At 35.8% G+C, this 24,994-nt stretch overlaps 1 protein-coding gene across 22 annotated transcripts in view; it reads left to right on the top strand.

Annotated features, from left to right (window-relative positions):
- Positions 1-24,994, top strand: part of RANBP17 (RAN binding protein 17) — a 368,523-nt gene that overhangs the window by 11,941 nt on the left and 331,588 nt on the right. For 17 of the 22 annotated variants that reach the window (XR_015148584.1, XR_015148583.1, XR_015148579.1 and 14 more), the window contains exons 2-5: positions 2,324-2,470; positions 5,978-6,068; positions 14,708-14,874; positions 19,421-19,486. Coding sequence is in view for 12 of the 22 variants with exons in the window: in XM_086361112.1 (XP_086217238.1) it covers positions 2,324-2,470; positions 5,978-6,068; positions 14,708-14,874; positions 19,421-19,486 (471 nt within the window). In the remaining 10 variants the exon portion in view is untranslated. The remainder of the gene's footprint in view (positions 1-2,323; positions 2,471-5,977; positions 6,069-14,707; positions 14,875-19,420; positions 19,487-24,994) is intronic. The other 5 variants (XM_086361114.1, XM_086361113.1, XM_086361111.1 and 2 more) reach the window with 1 other exon arrangement.

Below are 24,994 nucleotides of genomic sequence, written 5' to 3'. Positions count from 1 at the left end.
GGCAATGCCAAAGAATGCTCAAACTACCGCATGATTGCACTCATCTCACACGCTAGCAAAGCAATGCTCAAAATTCTCCAAGCCAGGCTTCAACAGTATGTGAACCGTAAACTTCCAGATCTTCAAACTGGATTTAGAAAAGGCAGAGGAACCAGAGATCAAATTGCCAACATACTTTGGATCATCAAAAAAGCAAGAGTTCCAAAAAAACATCTACTTCTGCTTTATTGACTATGCCAACGCCTTTGACTCTGTGGATCACAACAAACTGGAAAGTTCTTAAAGAGATGGGAATACCAGAGCACCTGACCTGCCTCCTAAGAAATCTATATGCAGGTCAAGAAGCAACAGAACTGGACATGGAACAACAGACTGGTTCCAAATCAGCAAAGGATATGTCAAGGCTGTATGTTGTCACCCTGCTTATTTAACTTCTATGCAGAGTGCATCATGCAAAATGCTGGGCTGGATGAAGCACAAGCTGGAATCAATTTTCCGGGACAAGTATCAATAACCTCAGATATGCAGATGATACCACCCTTACGGCAGAAAGCGAAGAACTAAAGAGCCTCTTGATGAAGGTGAAAAAGGAGAATGAGAAATCTGACTTAAAACTCAGCATTCAGAAAACTAAGATCATGGCTTCTGGTCTCATCACTTTATGGCAAATAGATGGGGAAACAGTGGAAACAGTGACAGTGTTTATTTTGGCGGGCTCCAAAAATCACTGCAGATGGTAACTTCAGCCATGAAATTAAAAGACGCTTACTCCTTGGAAGGAAAGTTATGATCAACCTAGACAGCACATTAAAAAGCAGAGACATTACTTTGCCAACCAAGGTCCATCTAGTCGAAGCTATGGCTCTTCCAGTAGTCATGTATGGAAGTAAGAGTTTGACTATAAAGAAAGCTGAGTGCTGAAGGATTGATGCCTTTTGAACTGTGGTGTTGGAGAAGACTTGAGAGTTGAACTTCAAGGAGATCCAACCAGTCGATCCTAAAGGAAATCAATCCTGAATATTCATTGGAAGGACTGATGTTGAAGCTGAAACTCCAATACTTTGGCCACCTGATGCAAAGAACTGACTCATTGGAAAAGACCCTGACACTGGGAAAGATTGAAGGCGGGAGGAGAACAGGACAACAGAGAATAAGATGGTTACATGGCATCACCAACTCAATGGACATGAGTTTGAGCAAGCTCCAGGATTTGGTGATGGACAGGGAAGCCTGGAGCGCTGCAGTCCATGGGGTCGCAAGGAGTCGGGCATAACAGAGTGGCTGAACTGATGCATGTGTTTGTGTGTGTACCACATCTTCTTGATTCATTCTTCTGTTCGTGAACACTTAAGTTTATTCCATATCTTGGCAGTTGTAAATCATGCTGTGAACATTGCGGTTCATGTAGCTTTTCAAATTAGTGTTTATAGGTTTTTTGGATATGTATCCTGGTTTTTGCTGGGTCATATGGTTCTATTTTAGTTTTTTGAGGAACCTCCCTACTGTTACCAAAGTGGCTACACTACTTTACCACCAACAGTGTATGAGGCCTCCCTTTTCTCCACATTTTTGCCAATATTTGTTATTTGTGTTCTTTCTGATGCTAAGTACAATGAATTATTCCTTGTATCTGTAACATAGAATCTGCAACATGATAGCTGTCTATAAGTAACATGGGGTTAAGTCATAGTTCCTGAGAATCATGCCAGGGTTCACCTGCAGCTCAATGAGTCATTAGTTTAGAAGACCCACACCAGTGTGTATTTATATCTTTTTTATATAGATGGAGCCATTGAAATTGTTACAGTCTGAAAAATAATGTAAATTGACATAATGTCTGCAGCTTGTACCTGGTAGTTCCCCTCACCCATCTCTTTACCTTCATTTGGCATCTCCTCCTTGCTGTCCATTTACCAGTCATACTGATCTTTCAGTGCCTTGAGATGATTACTCTCTCTTCTGGACCCCAGGAAATGCTGTTTTCTTTTTCTGGACTGTTTTCTGTTTCATATGACTGGTCCTTTCTGGTCACTGTAGATATTACCACTTTAAGCATGCCTTCTTAAACTCCTTGAATTAGGCAAGTCCCCCTCTGTACTTCTTTTCCATCACAGAACAATCAATTTAAATTTAAATAATTTAGAGCTAGGAGATTTGCCTTTTTTTCAACACTGTAACCCCTAGTAAGTAGAAGTAACTCAGTAAGCATTTATTGACTTGATGAGTACATGCATGATATTTGCATCTCTTATTTCCTGTGATTAACATATTTGTCTTATTTTTTTCCCACTTAAGTAAAATGCTAATTTTTTTTCTTCTCAAGAGTTTGGCTGAATTGGAAGCATTGTGTACTCATCTCTACATAGGGACTGATCTTACACAAAGAATAGAGGCTGAGAAAGCACTCCTGGAACTTATTGACAGCCCAGAATGTCTCAGCAAGTGTCAACTTTTATTAGAACAAGGAACAGTAAGTATTTGATAATAGCAATTAACAATGAAAGATCGGTAGGTATATGTCAGTGTTAATCAATGCATGTAGGTTAGCAGTGTCGGTTAACTGATAGGTATTACTACATGTCTTTTTACTATGGTTTATTTGACTGTCAAAAGAATTGGAATGCCTAGAAAGAATATTTAAGAAAGATCCCAGGAGGTAGAAATAGCATGAATCGAAATACTTGCTTGATTCCTCTTGGTCCCCTTTTAAGTCTTCTATCAGTGGTAAAAGTTGTATTTTAAAAAGTTGGAATTAAAAAAAGTCTAGGTGGAAGAAGCAGATTGTAATTAACTCTGAAATGTGAAAGAATGATTCAGAGGAATGCTGATTACTTCTTGTCTTCCTGTATTATGCAGTTTCATATCCATTCATTCAGCATCATTTAGCAAATATTTAATTGTAAAAGCAGGCATTGTACTACCTACTTGCTTTATCCACATGCATTAAAGTAACTCATAGTTTATCTGAGAAGGCATAGATATTTAAATAAAGAGCTGTGGAGTGATATGATAAGCACTATAGTAAGAGGTTGTAGAGCAGAGGTTGGAAAAAAGCAGACTTTTTCTGTAAAGGGCCAGATTGTAAATATTTTAGTCTTTGTGGACCAAGATGAAAAATCAAGGATGTTTTGTAAATATGCCTATCAGAAGAGAGAAAAAAATTTCCGTGAAGTTTTATTGATGAAATTTAAAATAATTATAATTGAGTACAGTTTTTTGTAGTATAAGTCTACTGATGAAAAGAATTGAATTATTCTTTTAGCCATAACATTTTGCTTAATTGATGTTCAGAGTTGATATTTCCTGTCATTAGCATTGATTTTAAATGTTCATATGTTAATACTTATTTGTAAAGAGATTTTACAAATTTCATCTTTAAAAATGTCTTTTCACACAGATAGATACTGCCAAGTATTGATATCACTTTATGAGCATATGATTTTAATTAAGCATATTCATCACTTAGATGGCATGTATAAAACTGCATTAAAATTTCTCTTGATATTTGCCTTTTAGGATGTGATTATATTCTAAGTTAATCACTTGCAGTTGAAGGTTAGGTGAAGGTGCCTGAATTGCTCAGTTAAATGGATTTTGAAATTTGCTTTGCACTTATATCAAGGCCTGAAAAATGTGCTGTTTCAAACATAGTTTGAACTCAGAAAATATACTCAGGAATAGAGATTTGGCTACTTGTTTTAACATTTGACAGTGTGGAAAGTGTATAAAACAGCTTGATATTATTTGTGATTTAATCAGTGTTAGTTGTTATTAGAATGACTCTTGCATTTTAAGTTTCATATTAGTACTAAGCACTATTTGCCTTTTATACAATTTTGTAATGTTAGGTTGAATTCATTAAGAGACTTTTATCAAGTTTGCAGCGAAAACTAATTGCAAAAGCCATTTAATGTTTAACAGTAGTGGATTAAGATGGTTCTTCTCATTCAGAAAATTTTCAGTCTTAGTCCTGAGCCCAAAAAAAAAAAATTGCAGTAAGACTTCACCACTGCCAGGCTACTCAACTACTGTATGTAGGGCAAGTCAGAATTTTAAGCTTCTGTTTCCTATAGAAATTGTCAGAACTGAAGATGAATTCATGAAAGTGAGTTAAATCCGCTGTTACTACCATTGATTCATTAACACATGATAGATTCAAATCTTTACTGCTGCTGCTGCTAAGTCTTTACTACAAAATATCTGCCAATGACAATAAGATGAATAACCAGACTCTAGACGCTTACGTTTTTACAAGCTTTGTAAATTTGTCCAACTAAGCCTTTTCTGTTCCATATATTTTTACCACTGGTTGTGACACATTTTAGCAACCACTTTAGGTTGTACAAATTAGTATTTTCTCAGCTTCTTTGAAAATATTCTGCCCAGTAGTTTCATGCAGAGTCTTCATGAAGGTTAATTCTTTAGTCCCTTCAAACTTAGCATTGGGTTCTGGAATAAGCAGATCATATTGGTAACAGTATGAGCTGCACATGTTGATAACATCTGTTAACTCATAAAGAGCTAAGGAGAGCCTCCAAATCTTTCACCTGGTTTGAAATTGAATTTTGATGTTGCTCTGTTGTTTTCAACTGTCCGGGCCTTATTCTCATTGAAAGGCAAGTAGTCTGAAATTCATTTTTTCTGCATATGTAACTTTGGCTACTGAAAATAATGGTGATTTAATTAACTCTTTGACGGTAAGTGGCTTTTCTTACTTGGCTAACAAGCCATTTCAAAACCTAACTTTGGTTGTAGTCTTTATTTTTTTGTGGAGAAATTTCAGTGTTATATATATTCTGTTTAAAATTTTCTCCTTTTTCTGACTTGATTCCCTGTGAGTTAGGAATATTGGCAGGAGTACCCAGTCTGATATTGTCAGCATATATTGTATTCTTTTAGGACAGCTATAGTCCCATTGCATAAAAAGCACATTGCTTTGCTCTCTAATTCAATAACAAAATAATCCACATTTCGCTGTGCCTTAAAAGTTAGACATTTGAAGTCTACTCCTATCTTTTCTTGTTTTGACATGACAGATATGTGCTGGTAATAATAAAAGGTACATGTCATGTCGTGCTGATACTCATGGTACTTTATATTTTGTGAGAGTTAGTAAGTACATCATAGAAGTTTATAGTGCATTGAGCAGCAGTAGAAGGCAACGAGTGCCATATACTGTTTTATATGGCACATACACTCCCGCATATTTGACTCTGCTGTCATAGTCTGAAAGCAGACATAGACAATATGTACATGAGTGAGTGTGGCTATGTTCTATTGAATTTTGTTTATGGATTGAAATTTAGATGTCATGTAATTTTCATATGTCACAAAATAGTGTGAATATTATTATTTTTATTTTTTGCCAACTGTTTAAAATAGTAAAAACCATTCATAGCTCATGGGCCTTGCAAGAACAGACAGGATTTGATCCACAGGGCTTAGTTTGCTGACCTCTGGTCTAGAGAATAAAAAAGAAAGGACTGTCTTTACAAGAGATTGCTGCGGGTATAGTGAATAACTGAACAGGCTTTTGAAAGCTTGAGTGCACGCAGTTGGTGGCCAGAGTGAATACAGCCAATATGGATCTGAAGGAGGGGAGAGGTCAGGATAGGAAAGACGTTGAAAGGAACTGTAAGAGGGTTGTTCTGGACAGAGGATAGTGAAGAGAAGAACCAGATGAATTTGAAGAGATAATCAGAGGCCAGATTATGCAGTACTGTGTAGACATGATAAGTGTATTTTGTTTGAACTTGCTCATTATCTTTTTTTTTCCCCTCTAAACTGCTTGCTGTTTGCAAAGGCTTCCTCAGCTACCCTTATGAGGGATTTTTTGTTTGTGTGTGTATGTATGTCTGTGTATATTTTATCTCTTGTAGATCTGCCAATTTGGAAAACCATAAAAATAACCAATATGCTTAGGAAAAGTTCCTATCATAGTATATGATAATAATAAATAAAATATATTTCTTTACAGACATCCTATGCTCAACTCCTTGCAGCAACTTGTCTTTCAAAACTTGTTAGCCGAGTCAGTCCTTTGCCAGTTGAACAGAGAATAGATATCAGTAAGTGGTTTATTATGCTTTTTAAAATCATATTGCACTTTAAAAATAACTTCTTTTAAATATACTCAACTGTTAACAGACTTGCAAGTTATTCTGTCATTTTTAAAGATGAGTAGTCAAGTCTCCTTTACACATGTGGTGATGAATGATGATGTGTAATACAAAAATGTGTCATCAAAAAAGCATCTGTTTAGTTTGATAATAAATAATAAGAAGTAGCATTTTATTGTCTGTGCCAGGGGCCCCAAAGCCCTGGATTGCAGATCCGCACTGATTCTCAACCTGTTAGGAACCCAGTCACACAGCAGGAGGTGAATGGCAGACAGGCAAGCAAAGCTTCACCTGCTGCTCCCCACTTGGATTACTGCCTGAACCATCCCTCTCACCACCAGCACACCGTGGAAAAATTGTCTTCCATGAAACTGGTCCCTGGTGACAAAGGATGGGGATCAATCGTCTGTACCATATACTAAGATTTGCACTATCTCGTTTTATTTACCAAACTTCTGAGATGTGCACTATTGTTATCCTCATTTTATAAATGAGGAAATTTCATTTGATAGGCTCTATAATGTACCCAAGATCACACAGCTAGAAGAAATAGAGCTGATTCAAACTTACACAGTTTGTGTGGAGTCCATGCTCTTAGCGATTGTCTTAACTTCATATACAACTAGATGATGGGAAAAGCCTACTCTCTATTCTCAGAATACTGTATCAAAATCATGTGGGATGCATATAAAATTGAAAGACGTTTCCTTCTTACTAGGGAAATAATGTGTTTAGGGAGAACAGTGCTTGAAACTTAGTGTAGTTGGAAAATTGATTCTATGATATACCAATATGTTTTTCAAAGGTAAGATATTAAAAAGATTTTAAGTGTGTGTTTGTTTTTTGTATGGACAAAGCTCTAATAGTTGAGGTATGGGGGTTTTTTTTTTTGGTTATCTTTTTCATATTGGAAGTAGACTGTTGACTCATTCTACTCTCTAGCCTCAAGGTTCACATAGTTCATGTTTGTGTAACAGAAAAATTATAGTATTATGTATGATGGTTCTTTTAAGCTCAGTTTTTGAATGATCAAATCTCACAATGATTCATCATTTGTCTTATATGTTTGATATTTCTCTTTAAGTACCTAAGAACAGAGGGGAACTTCTTCAACTTGATAAAGAACATCTACCCAAAAACCTATGGGCTGAAGACTGTCTAGAGAATTTATCCATTCTCTCATGGAGTTGTGTGTTTAAGAAAGCAAAAGAGAAATCTGCAATTTAAAAAATAAGTCAAATGTTATAAACCTGTCATAACGTGATTTTGTTTAACTTTATACACATACACAAACATATTTTAGGTAGACTTTCTTTTGGAGCACTGTTAGCTTCACAGAAAAATTGAGCAAAAAGTACAAAGAATTCCTGTATACCTCTTTGGTCCTTTACCTGTATAGCCTCCCTCAGTATTAGCATCCACCATTATTAGCATCCTGCACCAGAGTGGGTACCTTCGTTACAGCTGCTATAACCTACATTGATACATCATTATCACCCAAATTCCGTAGTTTACATTAGAGTTCATTGTTGGTGTTGTATCGTCTGTGGGGTTGGATAAATATGTAAATGACACATAGCCTCTATTACTGTATTATATATAGTATTTTACTACCCTAAAACGCCTGTGTTCCAACTATTCATCTCTCCCTTCCTTCTAACTCCTGGCAACCACTGATTTTATTCTTTCCGTAGTTTTGCCTTTTTAGAATGTCATATAGTTGAAATTATGTGTGTAACCTTTTCAGATTGGCATCTTTTACTTATTAATATGCATTTAAGGTTCTCCATGTTTTCTCATGGCTTAGTAGATCATTTCTTTTTAATATTGACTGACATGTCATTGTCTGAATGCACCATGGATTATCTGCTCACCTACCACAGTTTATCAGTTCACCTGTTGAAGTACACCTTGATTTCTTCCAAGTTTTGGCAATTATGAATAAAGCTGCTATAAAGCAGGTTTTTGTGTATATATAAGTTCTCACCTCATTTGGGTAAATACTAAGAAGAGTGCTGGATTGTATGTATGATAAGAGTATGTTTAGATTTATAAGAAATCACCAAACTGCCTTCCAAAGGGGCTGTACCAGTTTTACATTCTTATTAGTGGTGAGAATTCCATGCTCCCACATACTTGCTACATTCGGCGTTTTCAGTGTTGTGGATTTTGACCATTCTTATATGGCTTGCTAATAAAATGTCATGTTGAATGTCTTTTCATATGCTTATTTGTCATCTGTATATTTTCTTTGATGAGGTGTCTAAATCTTTTGCTTATTTTTAAGTCAGGTTGCTTTCTTATTGTTGAGTTTTAAGAGTTCCTTGTGTATTTTTTTTAATTTAATTTAATTTATTTATTTTTTTGTTTTTTGTTTTTAATTTTATTTTATTTTTAAACTTTACATAATTGTATTAGTTTTGCCAAATATCAAAATGAATCCGCCACAGGTATTGTATTAGTTTTGCCAAATATCAAAATGAATCCGCCACAGGTATACCTGTGTTCCCCATCCTGAACCCTCCTCCCTCCTCCCTCCCCATACCCTCCCTCTGGGTTGTCCCAGTGCACCAGCCCCAAGCATCCAGTATCGTGCATCGAACCTGGACTGGTGACTCGTTTGATACATGATATTATACATGTTTCAATGCCATTCTCCCAAATCTCCCCACCCTCTCCCTCTCCCACAGAGTCCATAAGACTGATCTATACATCAGTGTCTCTTTTGCTGTCTCGTACACAGGGTTATTGTTACCATCTTTCTAAATTCCATATATATGCGTTAGTATACCGTATCGGTGTTTTTCTTTCTTGTAAATAGTCCTTTATCAGGTCTTTTGCAAAGATTTCCCCCCAGTTTGTGGGTTGTCTTCTCATTCCTTTGGTCAGAAGCTTTTAATTTTAATGAAGTCCACATTATCAATTATTTTTTAATGTTATTTGTAAAATGTCATCACTAAACCTAAGGTCACCTATATTTTATTCCTTTTATCTTTTAGGAGTTTGTATAGTTTTGCATTTTATGTTTAGAGTTGTGATCCATTTTTAATTAATTTTTGTGAAAAGTGAAGATTTTGTGTTTAGATTTTTTTTTTTCACATGTGGAGGTCCATTTCTGCTACCATTTGTTGAAAAGACTCTCTTTACTCCATTTTATCACCTTTGCTCCTTTGTCAAAGATCAGTTGAATGTATGTGGGTCTATTTCTGGGTTCTCTCTTCTGCTCTATTGATCTATTTGTTCTTTCACAAGTACCACACAGTCTTGATTACTGTAGCTTTATAAAAATAAGTCTTAAAGTTAGGTAGTGTCAGACCTCCATTTGTTTTTCTCCTTTAGTATTGTGTTGGCTCTTCTGGGTCTTTTGCCTCTTATATAAACATTAGAATCAATTTGTCAATATCCAAATTGCTTGGATTTTTATTGGAATTGCAATTGAATCTATAGATCAGTTTGGGAAGAACTGACATCTTGACAGCATTGAGTCTTCCTATTCATGAACATGGGATATTTCTTCATTTATTTAGTTCTTTCATTTTATTCATTAGCTGTGTTTTTTTTCTATAAATGTTCTTTATGAAGTTGAGAAAGTTCCCCCTCTGTTCCTCCTGTTTGCTGAAAGTTTTTTTTTTTTTGTCATGAATGTCTGTTGGATTTTTTTTAAATCTTTTTTTATATCTATTATGATCATGTGCTATTCCTTCTTTAGCCCATTGATATGATGGATTACATTAATTGATTTTCAGATGTTGAACAATGCTTGCATACCTAGGATACATGCCACTTGGTTGTTATTATAAAACTCTTTTTATGCATTGTTGAATTGCTTTGCCAGTAATTTGTTGAGGATTTTTGTTTCTATATTGATAAGAGATATTTTGCTCAACTATAAGTTTTCTTGTCTTGTTTTTGTCTACTTTTGGTATTAAGGTAATGTTGGCCTTATAGAATGAGTTAGAAGGAATTCCCTCTGCTTCTTTTTGTCCTGGAAGAGATTGTAGAGAATTAGTAGAATTTCTTTCTTAAATATTTGGTAGAATTCATCAGTGAACCCATCCAGGCCTGGTGTTTTCTGTTTTGGAAGGTTATTAATTATTGACTCAATTTAATAGATATGGGCCTATTCAAATTGTTTCTTTCACTTATATTTTTTAAGTGGATACTTAAAAGTGTACTTATTAAGAATGAGTGTACTCAAAAGAAATTTGGAAAAAAGAGAAAAGTAGAAACCTGTAACACAGTTTCAAGCAACAAATGATGTGTTTCCTTTATGAGTTTCTTGGTTTGACTTAACTACTCCTGCTCCCTCAAGTAGATTGGAATGTTATGACCGGTCTGACATGTGTAGTAGAATAATTGGCATGTCAGTTAAAATGGAAAATGTGAAGGTTGCCTCAAAGTCACATTGCCTTTCTTACATCAGCTCCAAAATTTTCAGTCTTTCATGATATGGTCCCAGACTTCCATTGTTTAACTCTATTGCCTGTTCTCTGTGTTCAGGACACTATTTTCTGCCTTTATCAGTATAATTTACAATATCTTACTATTGCTCATCAATTAAAATACCGTTTCTTCTCAGCTTGGCCACAAAGTCGTTTCTTGAGCTTGACACTGGTGGATCATCCTCATAGTCTTGTGTCTTCGTTGGTATTAGCCTGTTAGGTGTACCAGAGGTATTTTTCCAGAACCATGTTATTTCTGCCTTGGTGCGTTTTCTTAGTTTTCTCTAGCCTGGAATGTTATCCTTTTAATCTTCTTTTCAAATAAAACTATTAGTCCCTCAGTCATGTCTGACTCTTTGTGATCGCTTCCTCAGGGGATCTTCCTGACCCAGGGATTGAACCCAAGTTTCCTGCACTGCAGGCAGATTCTTTACCATCAAAACCACCAGGAAAGCCTCCCCCAAAAATGTTAGTTGTTCATTCGTGTCTGACTCTTTGCGACCCCATAGACTTCTCTGTCAGTGGGTTTCTCCAGGCAATAATACTGGAGTGGGTAACTATTCCCTTCTCCAGGGGATCTTCCCAACCTGGGGATAGAACCTGCCTGGCAGACATGTCCTTTACCATCTGAGCCACCAGGTCAATCCTTAAATAAAAATGTAGCTTAGTTTAATTACCTATATAAATCAATCAGTTCTCCTCTTTCTCCCTCCTTTATTCAATCCCTACCTCCCTCTTTTCTTCCTTGCTAACTTCCCTTCAAACAGCTTTATTGAAGTATAATTTACATATCATAAAGTTGATTTAAGTGTACAATTTTTTATTTTTGGTAAATTTACAGATTTGTGTAAACATTTCCATCATACCCCCAAAATGCCCATACTCATTGACAGTTAGTCCTGCTCCCATACCACCAACCTCTAAGATGTTTTCTGCCTGTATAACGTTCACCTTTTGTGGATATTTCATGTAAATCTTACCATGTGTAGTTTTTTTACATCTGACTTCTTTCACTTAACAAAATGTTTTTGAGGTTCATCCATGTTGTAGTATGTGTTGATATTTCATTTTTAATTATAGAATAATATTCCCTTGTATAGATATGTGATGTCCTGTTATCGTTTCGCCATTTGATGGACATTTGGGTAGTTTTTGCTTTTTTGACCACAATGAGTAATGCTACCATGAACATTGACACACGTTTTGTGTGTGGACATGTTTTCATTTCTCTTGAATAGATACCTGGGAGTGCAATTGCTGGGTCGTAGGTAAGTTTATTCTTAGCTTTTAAAGAACCTGCACTACTGTGGTTCAAAGTGCCTGTACCATTTCGTGTTTTTACCAGCAGTGTGTGAAGGTTGCAGTTTTCCCACCTCTTCACCTCCTAAATCTTATCTTGATCCTCTCTTCATAGTTTCTTTCTGTGTGTATTCTCTCTCAAAATACTTCTTAAGCTAGCTCTTGCGCTCAAATGTTTGTGTTCACAGTATCTGGAATTGTTCTCTTAAAGCATTTGGAGTTAATATTGAGGTATTTATATTCTCTTCACCTTTTCCCTGAAATAACATGCTAGCCTTTTGGACCAAAGTCCAAAGAGATTCTGAATCTCAAAGTCCAAAGTATCAAGAGATTGATCTTTCCCCTTTCTTTTATAATCTTTTTGCGTGTTTTTTAATAGACTTTGTGGCATATTTTTTACTTGACTTCAATTAATCAGTCAAAAATATTTCATATTAAATTTCTATAATGTGTAATACTGAAAGTATCAGCTGAATGATCATAAAGTGTGACTACAAGTTTGGACTTAGTAGAGTTTTTTTTTTTTTTTTTTAATTGGAGTCTAATTACTTTACAGTTTTGTGGTGGTTTTGCCATGCATTGACGTGAATCAGCCATGGGTGTACATGTCTATATGATTTGGCTGGTATTTGAAAACAACAAACAGAAACTCAAACCAGAACAACCTGGCCTCTATGACAAGTTGTTTCACCTCTTTGACTTTCATATTTTTTGCTAAGAAACAGAATAATAATAGCAATATCTTCACGTTGTTGTGAGAGCTACATAAAGCTTTTTTCAGCTCTTTTAATTTTAACTTGTTTCATAAATGCTAAGTGTTGTTGTTATTATCATATGGGCATTTGACATGCAAAGAGCCTCTAGTGCATAGCTTTCCAACTTTCTATTAACTTTTGTCTGGGAATTTTTCCAGCTGTTTGTTTCATTCTCCCATGTGTATTTCTGAACATTTCATTTTCTTCTTGGTATGACTTTTCCTTATTATCTTCGGCTGCTGCTGATGAGATTGCTGTTGTTTTGCTTGATTGTTATCATTGGCACTTGCTTATTAAACTGGAATACTATTATAAATCATGTATTGGGTTGGCCAAAAAGTTCATTCAAGTTAGTTATTCACTATAGTTCTTGGTGATAATGAAAAACGTATCTTTTATTTTTACTTAAAATCAAACAGACTTTTCCAATAATAAGCATAACATGAGAATATGTGAAACATTCAACTAACATAACAGAAATAGAGTCTATTTAATTTTTTTTTTTTTTGCCTTGGATAGTAAACGTATTAGTTGGTATCTTTTCTCAAGGTGTTTGGGAGTGGTGCTTGTTGGTACCTACCTTAAATGTGAAACTTGGTTTGTCTCCCATTTGGTTTTATTATTTTTGAAATTACCTTGCCAGTGGTTACTGCTACTAACATATGGTTTCCTTATGTCCCTTCCAGGTTAAAATTTTTCAGGATATTAAAAATAAAACTAACAGAAGTAAATAAATCGATTTTCTTTTATATTCAGATGGCAGTATCATTTTCTCAAGTTTTGTCGTGGAAATAAAAAATTATATGTAATGAAGTTTAAAAGAACCATATTGTTTTAATCCATAGGAGAAACAGTTTAATGCTAGGAAAATCTGTCTTTTAATCTAATTTGTGTAAGTGTGTGATTTTAATGTTAATAAAAATTAAGGTTGAAATGTGCCAGTTGTGAGAACTTTTTTTTCTTATGTCACGATTCTCATCATAATTGTCAAGAACAGCTGTTGAAAGTGTTCTCAAATTTTGGAGTTGTTTCCATTAAAGCTATTTTTAGTTAAATAGTGAAGTATTTACTTTTTCTTCACTCTTTTCCCAAATTGTATGCTGGCCTTTGAGGCCAAAGAAGTGGAATCTTTTCCTTTTATAACATTTTTTTCTTCTGTTTTTCTGTTAGACTTTATGGCCTATTTTTGCCTAAGTTACTCCTCCATCGTAGCTGGAATTTGCTACCCACTGTTTATTATTTTGGTGTATAAACTTTATTCTAGGCTTTATTATTCTGTTCATACATTCTTTAACTTACATACTTATTTTATTGCATTGTTTTATATGTACTTTTTCTGCCACTTAAACAGCCAGATAGTGTGTGGTCAGTCTTGCTATAACATGACATACGTATTCCTAAAAGTGACTGCCGTGCAGTGTCATATAGTAAAAACCACTGAGCTTATTAAAGAAATGGGGTTATAGAAATAAAATTGGAACATTTTGTCAGTGACACATAAAAAAGGATAGAAGTCAAAAGGCATAGTAGAGTTTACACATGTTAAATGACTAAGAAATACTAAATAGTAGAATAAAGATGGGGTTTTATCTTGAAGAAGACTGAAGTTTGTCAAAGTGGGCTTTCAAAGGGTTGCAATTTGTGAGTTATTACAAAGTGGTAAAAGGAAGGTGATCTGATATAGGGTGGAAAATTATGAAACCAGGAGGGATGAGTGAATTTGGTAACACACGAGATGAACTGAGAAAGCTAGTCGATACATGCATTTTGAGTATGGCTTGGTTTATTTGACTTGGTTGCAGTCTTCTATATTCATCTAGTGTTTTTTTTTTTTCTAAATGAAATTATGCAAAAACAAAAATGACATCTGCATTATCCTCATACTGTCTCCTAATATATCAGTTGAATTGGAACAAATTTGCTTTATACAGATAAGCCTTATAGGAAAACTGACTATGTGAGCAAGTACATATCTTAGAGAAAGGAATTAACTTTTTGTCAAAGAATGGGTCATCACTGCCTGTTTTTAGATGATTCATAATATGTTACTGAAAAGTCCAAATGATGAAACAATATTTTTTTATTTTTACAGGAAACTACATTCTTAATTATGTGGCATCACAACCCAAGCTGGCTCCGTTTGTTATCCAAGCTTTAATTCAAGTCATAGCTAAAATCACTAAATCAGGGTGGTTTGAAGTTCAGAAAGACCGATTTGTCTTCAGAGAAATTATTGCTGATGTGAAGACGTTTCTTCAGGTAAGAAGGCCTTATTACATTATAAGAACAAAAGTAATTTTTGTTTGTTTGTTTGAAAAACTGCTTTTCTTAAAGCTGTATAGTTTGTTTTGTGGCTACTAGAGCGATATTAATTATGATTTATTATTTATCCTCTGGAGCCTGTATTTTTTATTGCCAGGAAAAGAGGATCATGTCGTATTAACTTCCAAACCTGAAGAATGCAAATTATGTTTTGTAGTTTCAAAAATACATGTTGTCATTTCTAACTGTGTGAGTCTGTGTATTGCATATATGCACACGTGTATATTTTCATGTATTTTATCTAACTTAATGCTTATTACATCTCTTTGAAGGGAATTACATTTTATAAATGAGAAACTGAGGCTTAGAAAAGTTAGTTAATTTGTATAGGGTTGCATAGTGACCTTGTAAAGCATGGTGATAGTACTTCAGCAGGTTTTCTAACTTAAGACACATTAAAAATTTTTTTATCTTATACCATGTTGAGTCATACTAGTTTCTCAAGAATGTTTTTAACCTAAATGACTGAAATTATAACATACACAAGTTCAGGTATTTGGGCTGGAAAAAAAAAAGGAAAGAAAAGCCGTGCTGTGTTGTGCTTAGTGGCTCAGTCGTGTCTGATTCTTTGTAACCCCGTGGACTGTAGCCCACTAGGCTCCTCTGTCCATGGGGATTCTCCAGGCAAGAATACTGGAGTGTGTAGCCTATCCCTTCTGCAGGGGATCTTCCCAACCCAGGAATTGAACCAGGGTTTCCTGCATTGCAGTTGGATTCTTTACTAGCTGAGCTATCAGGGAAGCCCAAATAAAAGCTAGGGAACACTAATTTAAATTGTTCCAGTGATTCCATTTGCCATTCCACACAGTATGTTCCAGGGTTTGATATGGGGAACTTAAATCTGCTCTTTTGTGTTCCTCTGTGCCTCTTAGGATGACCATCATGCCCTGTTTGGTATGATTCAGATACTTAAAGATAGTTTGTTCAGTTCAGTTGCTCAGTCGTGTCCGACTCTGCGACCACATGGACTGCAGCATGCCAGGCCTCCCTGTCCATCATCAATCTCAGAGTTTACTCAAACTCATGTCCTTTGAGTCAGTGATGCCATCCAACCATATCATCCTCTGTTGTCCCCTTCTCCTCTCGCCTTCAATCTTTCCTAGCATCAGGGCCTTTTCCAATGAGTCAGTTCTTTGCATCAGGTGGCCAAAGTATTGGAGTTTCAGCTTCACCATCAGTCCTTCCAATGTATATTCAGGACTGATTTCCTTTAGGATTGACTGGTTGGATCTCCTTGCAGTCCAAGAAACTCTCAAGAGTCTTCTCCAACACCATAGTTCAAAAGCATCAATTCTTCAGCACTCAATTTGCTTTATAGTCCAACTCTCACATCCATACATACTGGAAAAACCATAGCCTTGACTAGACAGACCTTTGTTGGCAAAGTAATGTCTCTGCTTTTTAATGTGCTGTCTAGGTTGGTCATAACTTTTCTTCCAAGGAGTAAGCGTCTTTTAATTTCATGGCTGCAGTCACCATCTGCAGTGATTTTTGGAGCCCAAAAAAATAAAATCTGACACCGTTTCCACTGTTTCCCCATCTATTTGCCATGAAGTGATGGGACCACATGCCATGATCTTCATTTTCTGAAAGTTGAGTTTTAAGCCAACTCTTTCACTGTCCTCTTTCACTTTCATCAAGAGGCTCTTTAGTTCTTCTTTGCTTTCTGCCATAAGGGTGGTGTCATCTGCATATCTGACGTTATTGGGATTTCTCCCAGCAGTCTTAATTCCAGCTTGTGCTTCATCCAGCCCAGCATTTCTCATGATGTGCTCTGAATGTAACTTAAATAAGCAGGGTGACAATATACAGCCTTGACGTACTCCTTTCCCTATTTGGAACCAGTCTGTTATTCCATGTCCATTTCTAACTGTTGCTTCCTGACGTGCATACAGGTTTCTTAAGAGGCAGGTCAGGTGGTCTGGTATTCCCATCTCTTTAAGAATTTCCCAGTGTTTGTTGTGATTTAAAGATAACATACTTTTAAATGTGTGGGTTTCCTAGGTGGCACTAGTGATAAAGATCCTGCCTGCCAATTCAGGAGACATAAGAGACATGGGTTTGATCCCTGGGTCAGTAAAATTGCCTGGAGAAGGACATGGCGACCCACTCCATTATTCTGGCCTGGAGAATCCCATGGACAGAGGTGCCTGATGGGGTACAGTCCATAAGGTTGCAAAGAGTCAGACATGGCTGAGGTAACCTAGCACACACACACTTTTTCATGTAAATTTTATCCCTGATCGCAAGAAAAGTACTTTAGCTGGTGTTACTGAAGAAGTGGTCTGTTATAAATCTCAAGGAAAAACTGGCAGTTTGGATTGAGAGATGTTTGGTGTTGGCTTATTGGCAATTAGAGGCAATTTGGACTTTCCGAGATGTTACTGCTTATACAGTAACTGTCAAATTTAGTCACTATGTAAGGTGTAATTCCATCGTACATTGTAATACTAGAAACCCCAGAATATCAAACTCTAGACTGTACTGCTTCTCTTTTATTCATGTTGTTGAAGTCCTGGTTAACAAATATTTGATTATCTAAAACATCAGTGGAGTAAGTGTATTTTTAGCCCTGAGGAGATCTGCTCTAGGACAGAGGAATAGTTTATTCAGTAACACATGTGTTTCTCACTTCATAGTTGTACATATAATTTTGACTAATGCAGTAGCACCCCTCTCTTGTCATTTACTAAGATTGTACACAGTTCTTCAGCAGTCATTAGTGTAAACAAGAATAGACTTTACATTTCTTTTAAAATAAAGAATGAACTGAATGAAATTAAATCATTCTTGTTGGCTAGCAATTTTTAAGCTCCCTTTTCAGTGGCTGGTAAGTTGAGCTTATTGCATTGGGCTTTAGTGTGCTTTTATCAGTTTTGGAAGGCCAGAAGAAACAGAAAATGTTTTATCTTCAAAGTTTATTATAGTATCACCAAAAAAACACTTGCTTTCTGGGTATTATGACCTCACTTAACCTGGAGTCATGAGAAAGACAATTGACTTAATGTTTTGATACTCCAAAATGGTACCCCATGGTTCCTTTGGGTATTAACAGCTTCTTTGAATTTTGTACTAAAAATTATTTTAGGTTTGTGAAATTTTTAATGGCCTGAAATTTTGTACGTCTTTTTTCTCTGTTGTAACCTTCTTGCTGCCATACTTTTAACATTTCCGTCCCTCCGTTCTACGTGTGTATCCAGGAGATAATACTGTCGTCTAGGACAGTGCTATTCAGATTGCTGGTCCACAGTGAGATAAGGAGTTTATGTCAGAATAAATATGTCAGTAAATCAACATGGTCCTTACCTCGTTGAGAGAGACTTGCTATGAAAAAAGTGCCAGCTGAACTACACAGTGTACTTAGTGACTATCTGTTTTATATTCTGGTGCAAATTCTTTTGTCATGAACCAGTATCAAACCATTCTCAGATCAGAATCGAGTTTGCAGACTACCGGTAGATTCATGGGCCAACAGTTGGTTAGGGAATGACACTTTAAGGAGCAGTGGCCTGGTTTACACAGGAGATGGATGCTTCTGTAGTGAGATCTGTAGTTTAGTTCATAGAGTTAAGATTGTCCTAAAGGGCCATAAAGAATTAATGCAAAAATTAAAGATGTTTCCTTTATTTTCTTATTCTGAGATAATTTGAATTTAATTATACCTACCCAGTGTTAGTGAAATTCTGTAATAGAAGGAATGACCAGCTATAAAATTAAGACTTGAAAAGGATCTGTATTGCTTTTTAAAATTATTACACAGTAATTGGATGTTACATTGTTATTCTCATACTCCAGTATGATTTTGCAGTTGGGTAATTTGTTAGTAATATCCATATAAAATCTGAATTTTGATTTGAAGGAAGTTATTGAAATTAAATTGGAAACTGATTATATTAAAACATCATACTATATTGAAAGTCATGTATTTATTTACCGAGTGCTTTGGACAGTTCACATGCCTTCATTATAGATCCGTATGTAAATGAATACATGTACACTATTAAATAAAATTAAAAGGGCCTAAGTGACCTTACCTGATATTAGGTCAGGGGATTTAAATTAATTTCTAAGCTATTTATTAATTATTTATTGAATGCATCTATCTCAGTAACCTTCAAGCAAATTTATAGAGCTAAAAATGGTTTTTTGTTCCTTATTTGTAGTCTTAGGAAAATGAAACTCTTGTATTAATATTTTGAGGTTTAGTTTATTGTAAGTCACGCATGCTGAAGATATTTTATAGAATGTATGCAATTCTAAGTTTTTTCCCACTCAGCTATATATCTACATGTATCCTTCAAAGAATGAACATGAAATTATTTTTATCTGTGGACCTCATATTGATTTTTCTATATATTTTAATAAATAAGAAAATGTGATGTTTCATAATTTAATTACTTGTAAATATTAACTGGTTTATGCATTAAGAACCAATCATGTGTCTCCATTTAGGCTAAACTTGTTTTTTTTTTTTTTTCCAAAGGGTGCTATGGAACACTGCATAATAGGAGTAATAATCCTTTCAGAATTGACTCAGGAAATGAACCTGGTAAGCCTTTCCATCTAATGGTGACATGAAGTTTGCTAAGTAATGCTGTTTCTTTGATGTAAAACTTTGTATTGTATAAAACTCTGAATAAGCAAGTCTTTTTTTTGGGGGGGTGTATTTTCTTGTTGGGATAATTAAGTGTTGGAACACTTTTATTGTTATTGAAAATAATAACAACAAGTAAAGTACTACAAAGAACAGGAAATTAGACATGGTCCTCTATGGCAGTTGGATAATTGTTCTTTTATATTCCATGTATATAGTAATATATTAATCATACAAATAAATTGTATGCAAAAGTAAAACAAGCCTTTATTCCCTTACAAATAAAAGACAAGCAGTTTGGTGAATTGATTTCTCAATAATGGATACACAGCTGCTGCTGCTGCTGCTAAATCACTTCAGTCGTGTCCGACTCTGTGCAACCCCATAGACAGCAGCCCACCAGGCTCCCCGTCTTTGGGATTTTCCAGGCAAGAACACTGGAGTGGGTTGCCTTTTCCTTCTCCAATGCACGAAAGTGAAAAGTGAAAGTGAAGTCGCTCAGTCGTGTCTGACTCTTTGTGACCCCGTGGACTGCAGCCCACCAGGCTCCTCCATCCATGGGATTTTCCAGGCAAGAGTACTGGAGTGGGGTGCCATTGCCTTCTCCAGGATACACAGCAGGACTCATCAAAAAACAGGCTACTTGGCACTCACTTGCTAGCTTCAGTTTTTACCCTGTAAAAGCAGAATTTGCAGAAGCTACACTTCCCCCACCAGTGCCTTTATGAGCTCAGCAGTTGAGCACATCCTCACCTGTTTTTGTTTGCTTTTGTATTTAACATGGTTCCAAACAGAACAAAAGGAGGAGATGAGTTTTATATGGAATAATGTTATAATAGAGGGAAATGTAGTGTTTATATTTAAGAATTTATATAAGTGTTTATATTTAAGAAGTACAGCTGGCATACATTATGTTAGTTTCAGGTGTAAAATACAGTGGTTTGATGTATGTGTGTGTATATATATATATATATATATATGAATTGCTGATCACCACTTAAGTCTGGTAAGCATCTGTTGCCATACAAAGCTATTAAAATATTATTGACTATTCCTCATGCTGTACATTATATCCCTGAGACTTATTTAATTACTCGAAGTTTGTACCTCTTAATCCTCTTTACCTATTTATCCAACTCCCATACCCCATCTCTGGCAACCACCACTTTGTTCTCTGTGTCTATGAGTCTTTCTGCTTTGTTTTCTAAATTCCCCATGTAAGTGGAATCATAGAATATTTGTCTTTCTCTGTCTGACTTATTTCACTTAGCATAATACCCTCTAGGTCTACCCATGTTACTGCATACAATATGATTTCATTCTTTTTAAATGGCTGGGTAATATTCCATTGTGATGTATATATGCCACATACTATTTATTCATTGATCTATTAATAAACACTTCCATATCTTGGCTATTGTAACTCATGTTTTCTTTGGATAAATACCCAGAAGTGGAATTGCTGGATCATATGGTAGTTCTATTTTTAATTTTTTGAGGACCCTCCATATTGTTTTCCATAGTGGCCGTGTTAGTTAACATTCCCACCAATAACACAAGGGTTCCCCTTTTTTCACATCCTTGCCAACACTTGTTATCTGTTGTCTATTTAATAATAGCCATTCTGAGAAATGTGAGGTGATATCTCATTGTGGTTTTGACTTGCATTTCCCTGAAGATTAGTGATGTTGAACATCTTCTCATATGTCTGTTGGCCATCTGTATGTCTTCCTTGGAAAAATATCTTTTCATGTACTCAGCCTATTTTTTATTCAGATTGTTTTTTGGTACTGAAGGTAGGGAAGTTTTTAGCAATTATGGCTTCAAGTGTGTTATGTGCTCTTTTCTTTCTGTCTTCTCCATCTGGGGCCCCTATAATAATGCAAATGTTAATATAGTTGTGGTTGTCTTAGAGGTCCCTTAAACTATTTCATTTTTTAAAAAATTCTTTTTTCTTTTAACTCTTCCACTTGGGTTGTTTCCACTACTCTGACTTCCAGATTGCTCATCCATTCTTTTGCTTCCTCTAATCTGCTGTTGATTCACTCTAGTGTATTTTTCATTTCAGATATGGTATTCTTCAGTTCTGATTGGTTGTTTTTTTATATTTTCTATTTCTTTGTTGAAGCTCTCACTGAGTTCATCCATTTGTCTCCTAATTTTGGTGAGCATCTTTTTGACTGTTACTTTGAACTCTTTATCTGCTAAGTGCTTATCTCCATTTTGTTTAGTTCCTTTTCTGGGGTTTTGTCTGATTCTTTCATTTGGAAGGTAATCCCTCATCTTCTCATTCTGTCTGTGTTTGTTTCTATGTAGTAGATATATCAGCTACATCTCCTGGTTTTGAAACATTGGTCTTAGATAAAAGGTGTTTTGTGGGGCCCTCTGGCACAGTCTCCCTGGTCACTGGAGTCAGTTGCTCTGGGCGCTCTATCTCCCCTGTATGGGCTGCATGTGCCCTCCTCTTGTGGCTGATCCGGGATTGCCGCGGGGGTGCTGGCTTTGGGGCTGGTCCTGACCCAGCTGGCTGAGAGGGCTGGCTTTGAGTGCTGTAGGTAGGCTGATGTGCTGATACTGTGGTTTTCTCATTGTTTCCTCTCAGGGAGCATGTGATCTGATTTACATTTGGTCACTTGACTAAGATAGCCTCTACCAGGCTTCTTCAATTGTAAATTTATTCTTTTTTCCTTTGTAAGTAATAAATATTATGTGGGGAGGTACCTTATACTCTGAAAATACCTTATTAATACCTCATTAAATTTTTAATTTATTCATTTGTTATTTCTATCAGCACAGATTCCTGGTTTCCAACTTTGTTTAATGTGTTATAGTTTGTTAGTAACATTATATTTTGATGTCCAAATTTTCCCAAATTTGGCTGTTAGAAGCCCTTTCAAACTGGCATCTCTGTTCATTTGACCTTTACTCACCATCCTTTAGGAAAAGGCAATGGCACCCCATTCCAGCACTCTTGCCTGGAAAATCCCATGGACGGAGGAGCCTGGTAGGCTGCAGTCCATGGGGTCGCTAAGAGTCAGACACGACTGAGCGACTTCACTTTTACTTTTCACTTTCATGCATTGGAGAAGGAAATGGCAACCCACTCCAGTGTTCTTGCCTGGAGAATCCCAGGGATGGCAGAGCCTGGTGGGCTGCCGTCTATGAGGTCTCACAGAGTCGGACACAACTGAAGCAACTTAGCAGCAGCAGCAGCACCGTCCTTTGGACATTTCCTTACTTCCTGTTACAAGGTGTTCCAGGCTTATCTTGTGTAGAACCAAGTACATACCTTTTCAGAAGAAGCTTCAAGTTCTGAAGTGCAATTGGGTTTTCTGATAAAAAATACATGGCTTCTGCAGAGACATTTTACTCAGCCTAGTTTTAGAGCATTAACAATTTTAACTATCATTTCTTAAGTACTTCTGAACCAGGCAATAGGGAGATCTACAATCCATAATGAAGATAAAATATTATAGTTGTCAAATGTCAGCCAGGTAAATTCATGCAGGATCAGTAACATGTGTCTTTTAAGAAAAAGATCTAAACTTGAGACATCCAAAAAATTTAGAATTTTATGTTGTCTTGCTTTTTTAACAGCTAAGACTACTTATTTCACTAAATTCTCAAAACTAACCTATATTCACATATGAGAAAATTAAAGTTTATAGGCACACCATATCTGTAAATGGGCTTCCCGGTGGCTCAGTGGTAAAGAATCTGCCTGCAGTGCAGGAGATGCAGGAGACCCAGGTTCAATCCCTGGGTCGGGAAGAGCCCCTGGAGGAGGATGTGGCAACCCACTCCAGTATTCTTGAAACATAGTTATACAGTAGAAAATGGATACATAATCCCTCTTCTCAAAAACATTGAACATCTATAAATGAGTAAGCCAGGTAGAATGTATTTGTTGTTGTTGCTATAGTTGTTGTAGCTGCTAAGTCATGTGCCTAGAAGGTAACTCTGAAATAAGACCTGGATTTGTAGTTTAGCTCTGTTGCCTACTACTTTGTTCAGTGTGTTTAAACTTATGTATCATTATCTGTAAAGTGAGAATGACACTTTCTGAAGGTCGCACTGTGATTAGTTAGGTAAATTAGTAGCACAAGTCCTAGTATGTACAAGTGCTCAGTAAACCCAGGGTTCTTCCCTCTGTATTATAGATGTGCATGCTGTGCTAAGTCGCTTCAAGTCATGCTTGACTCTTCACAACTTATTGACTGTTGTCCTCCAGGATCCTCTGTCCATGGGATTCTCCAGGCAAGAATACTGGAGTGGGGCTCTTCCCGACCCAGAGATCGAACCTGGATCTCCTGTGTCTCCTGCATTGCAGGTGGATTCTTGACCACTGGGCCACTGGGAAGCCCATTTACAGATATGGTGTGCCTATGAACTTTAATTTTCTCATATGTGAATATAAGTTAGTTTTGAGGATTTAGTGAAATAATATGTGAAGGGTACATAAGTTGAGATTGTAATAATGGTATATGTTATTACTAATTTGTATTGAGAAATTTTTTTATATATTGAGGGAAACTGAAGAAACATACCTATTAAAAGACAGATGGACGTTTGATTTTAAAAAAGGGAGAAATGCTGCAAATGCTAATTTAAATATTGCATAATGGATAGAGATCCCAGTAACTGCTTTCTGTAGTCACTTTGGACTTCTGTTATGTTTCATGTTCCTGTGAGTAAGTGTGGCATCTAAGTATAGTATGATGGAGCTTAGAAAGTATCAGATAATCAATTTTGATCCCACTGCTTTTTTCAAATATAAACATCAGTAAGGAAAATGGTTTATTTTCATTTTTCAGATAGCAAAAGGAACGCTATAGCAACTGTTGCCTGTGGTATTAACAAATCATTAGAGTATCAGACTTCAGTTTTATTTGCTGTTTCCTGGTGATAAATGGAAATATTAATGGTATTAATATCATACTTTTTGCCATATTATATTTTAGATTAGAGGCTCAACAACTATTCTTGGTAAAGTTATTCTTAAAAATTACTTATTATTAACTAGTAAAATATTCAGAAGGAATATATTGTGGCTTATGTAATAAATCAAATTTCTGATTATTTATAATTTATGCCTTGGGATTTTTTTAAAGAATATCAAAATATATGAATCAGTGACATACGCATCTGGTATATATAGGAATATCACTTTCATATGCAAGAATTTTCTGTAGCTGATTCAGTTTACTGATTCACAGAAGATAAAAATTTTAAGATTATCTTAGAAATTTTTCTTTTTATAGATGGAGTCTGAGGACCAGGGAGGTTGTTTCTTCCCCAATGCAAAATATACATGTCTCAGGAGTTGATAGTATCTATCTATTATTTTATAATGTGTGTTTATAATGCCTCTGAAATATTATTCTTGTTTTTAATTTTAGGATCAGTATAGTTTGCAGAAAAAGCACTGAACTAAAACAATCCAGAAACATGGGATGCTAATTG

This window comes from Bos grunniens, chromosome 20, assembly GCF_055505025.1.
Source record: "Bos grunniens cultivar Pamir isolate PY7600 chromosome 20, Bosgru_T2T1.0, whole genome shotgun sequence".
Lineage (NCBI taxonomy): Eukaryota > Metazoa > Chordata > Mammalia > Artiodactyla > Bovidae > Bos > Bos grunniens.
Note: the sequence above shows the minus strand (reverse complement) of the source record. Positions and strands in the feature narration are given on the sequence as shown.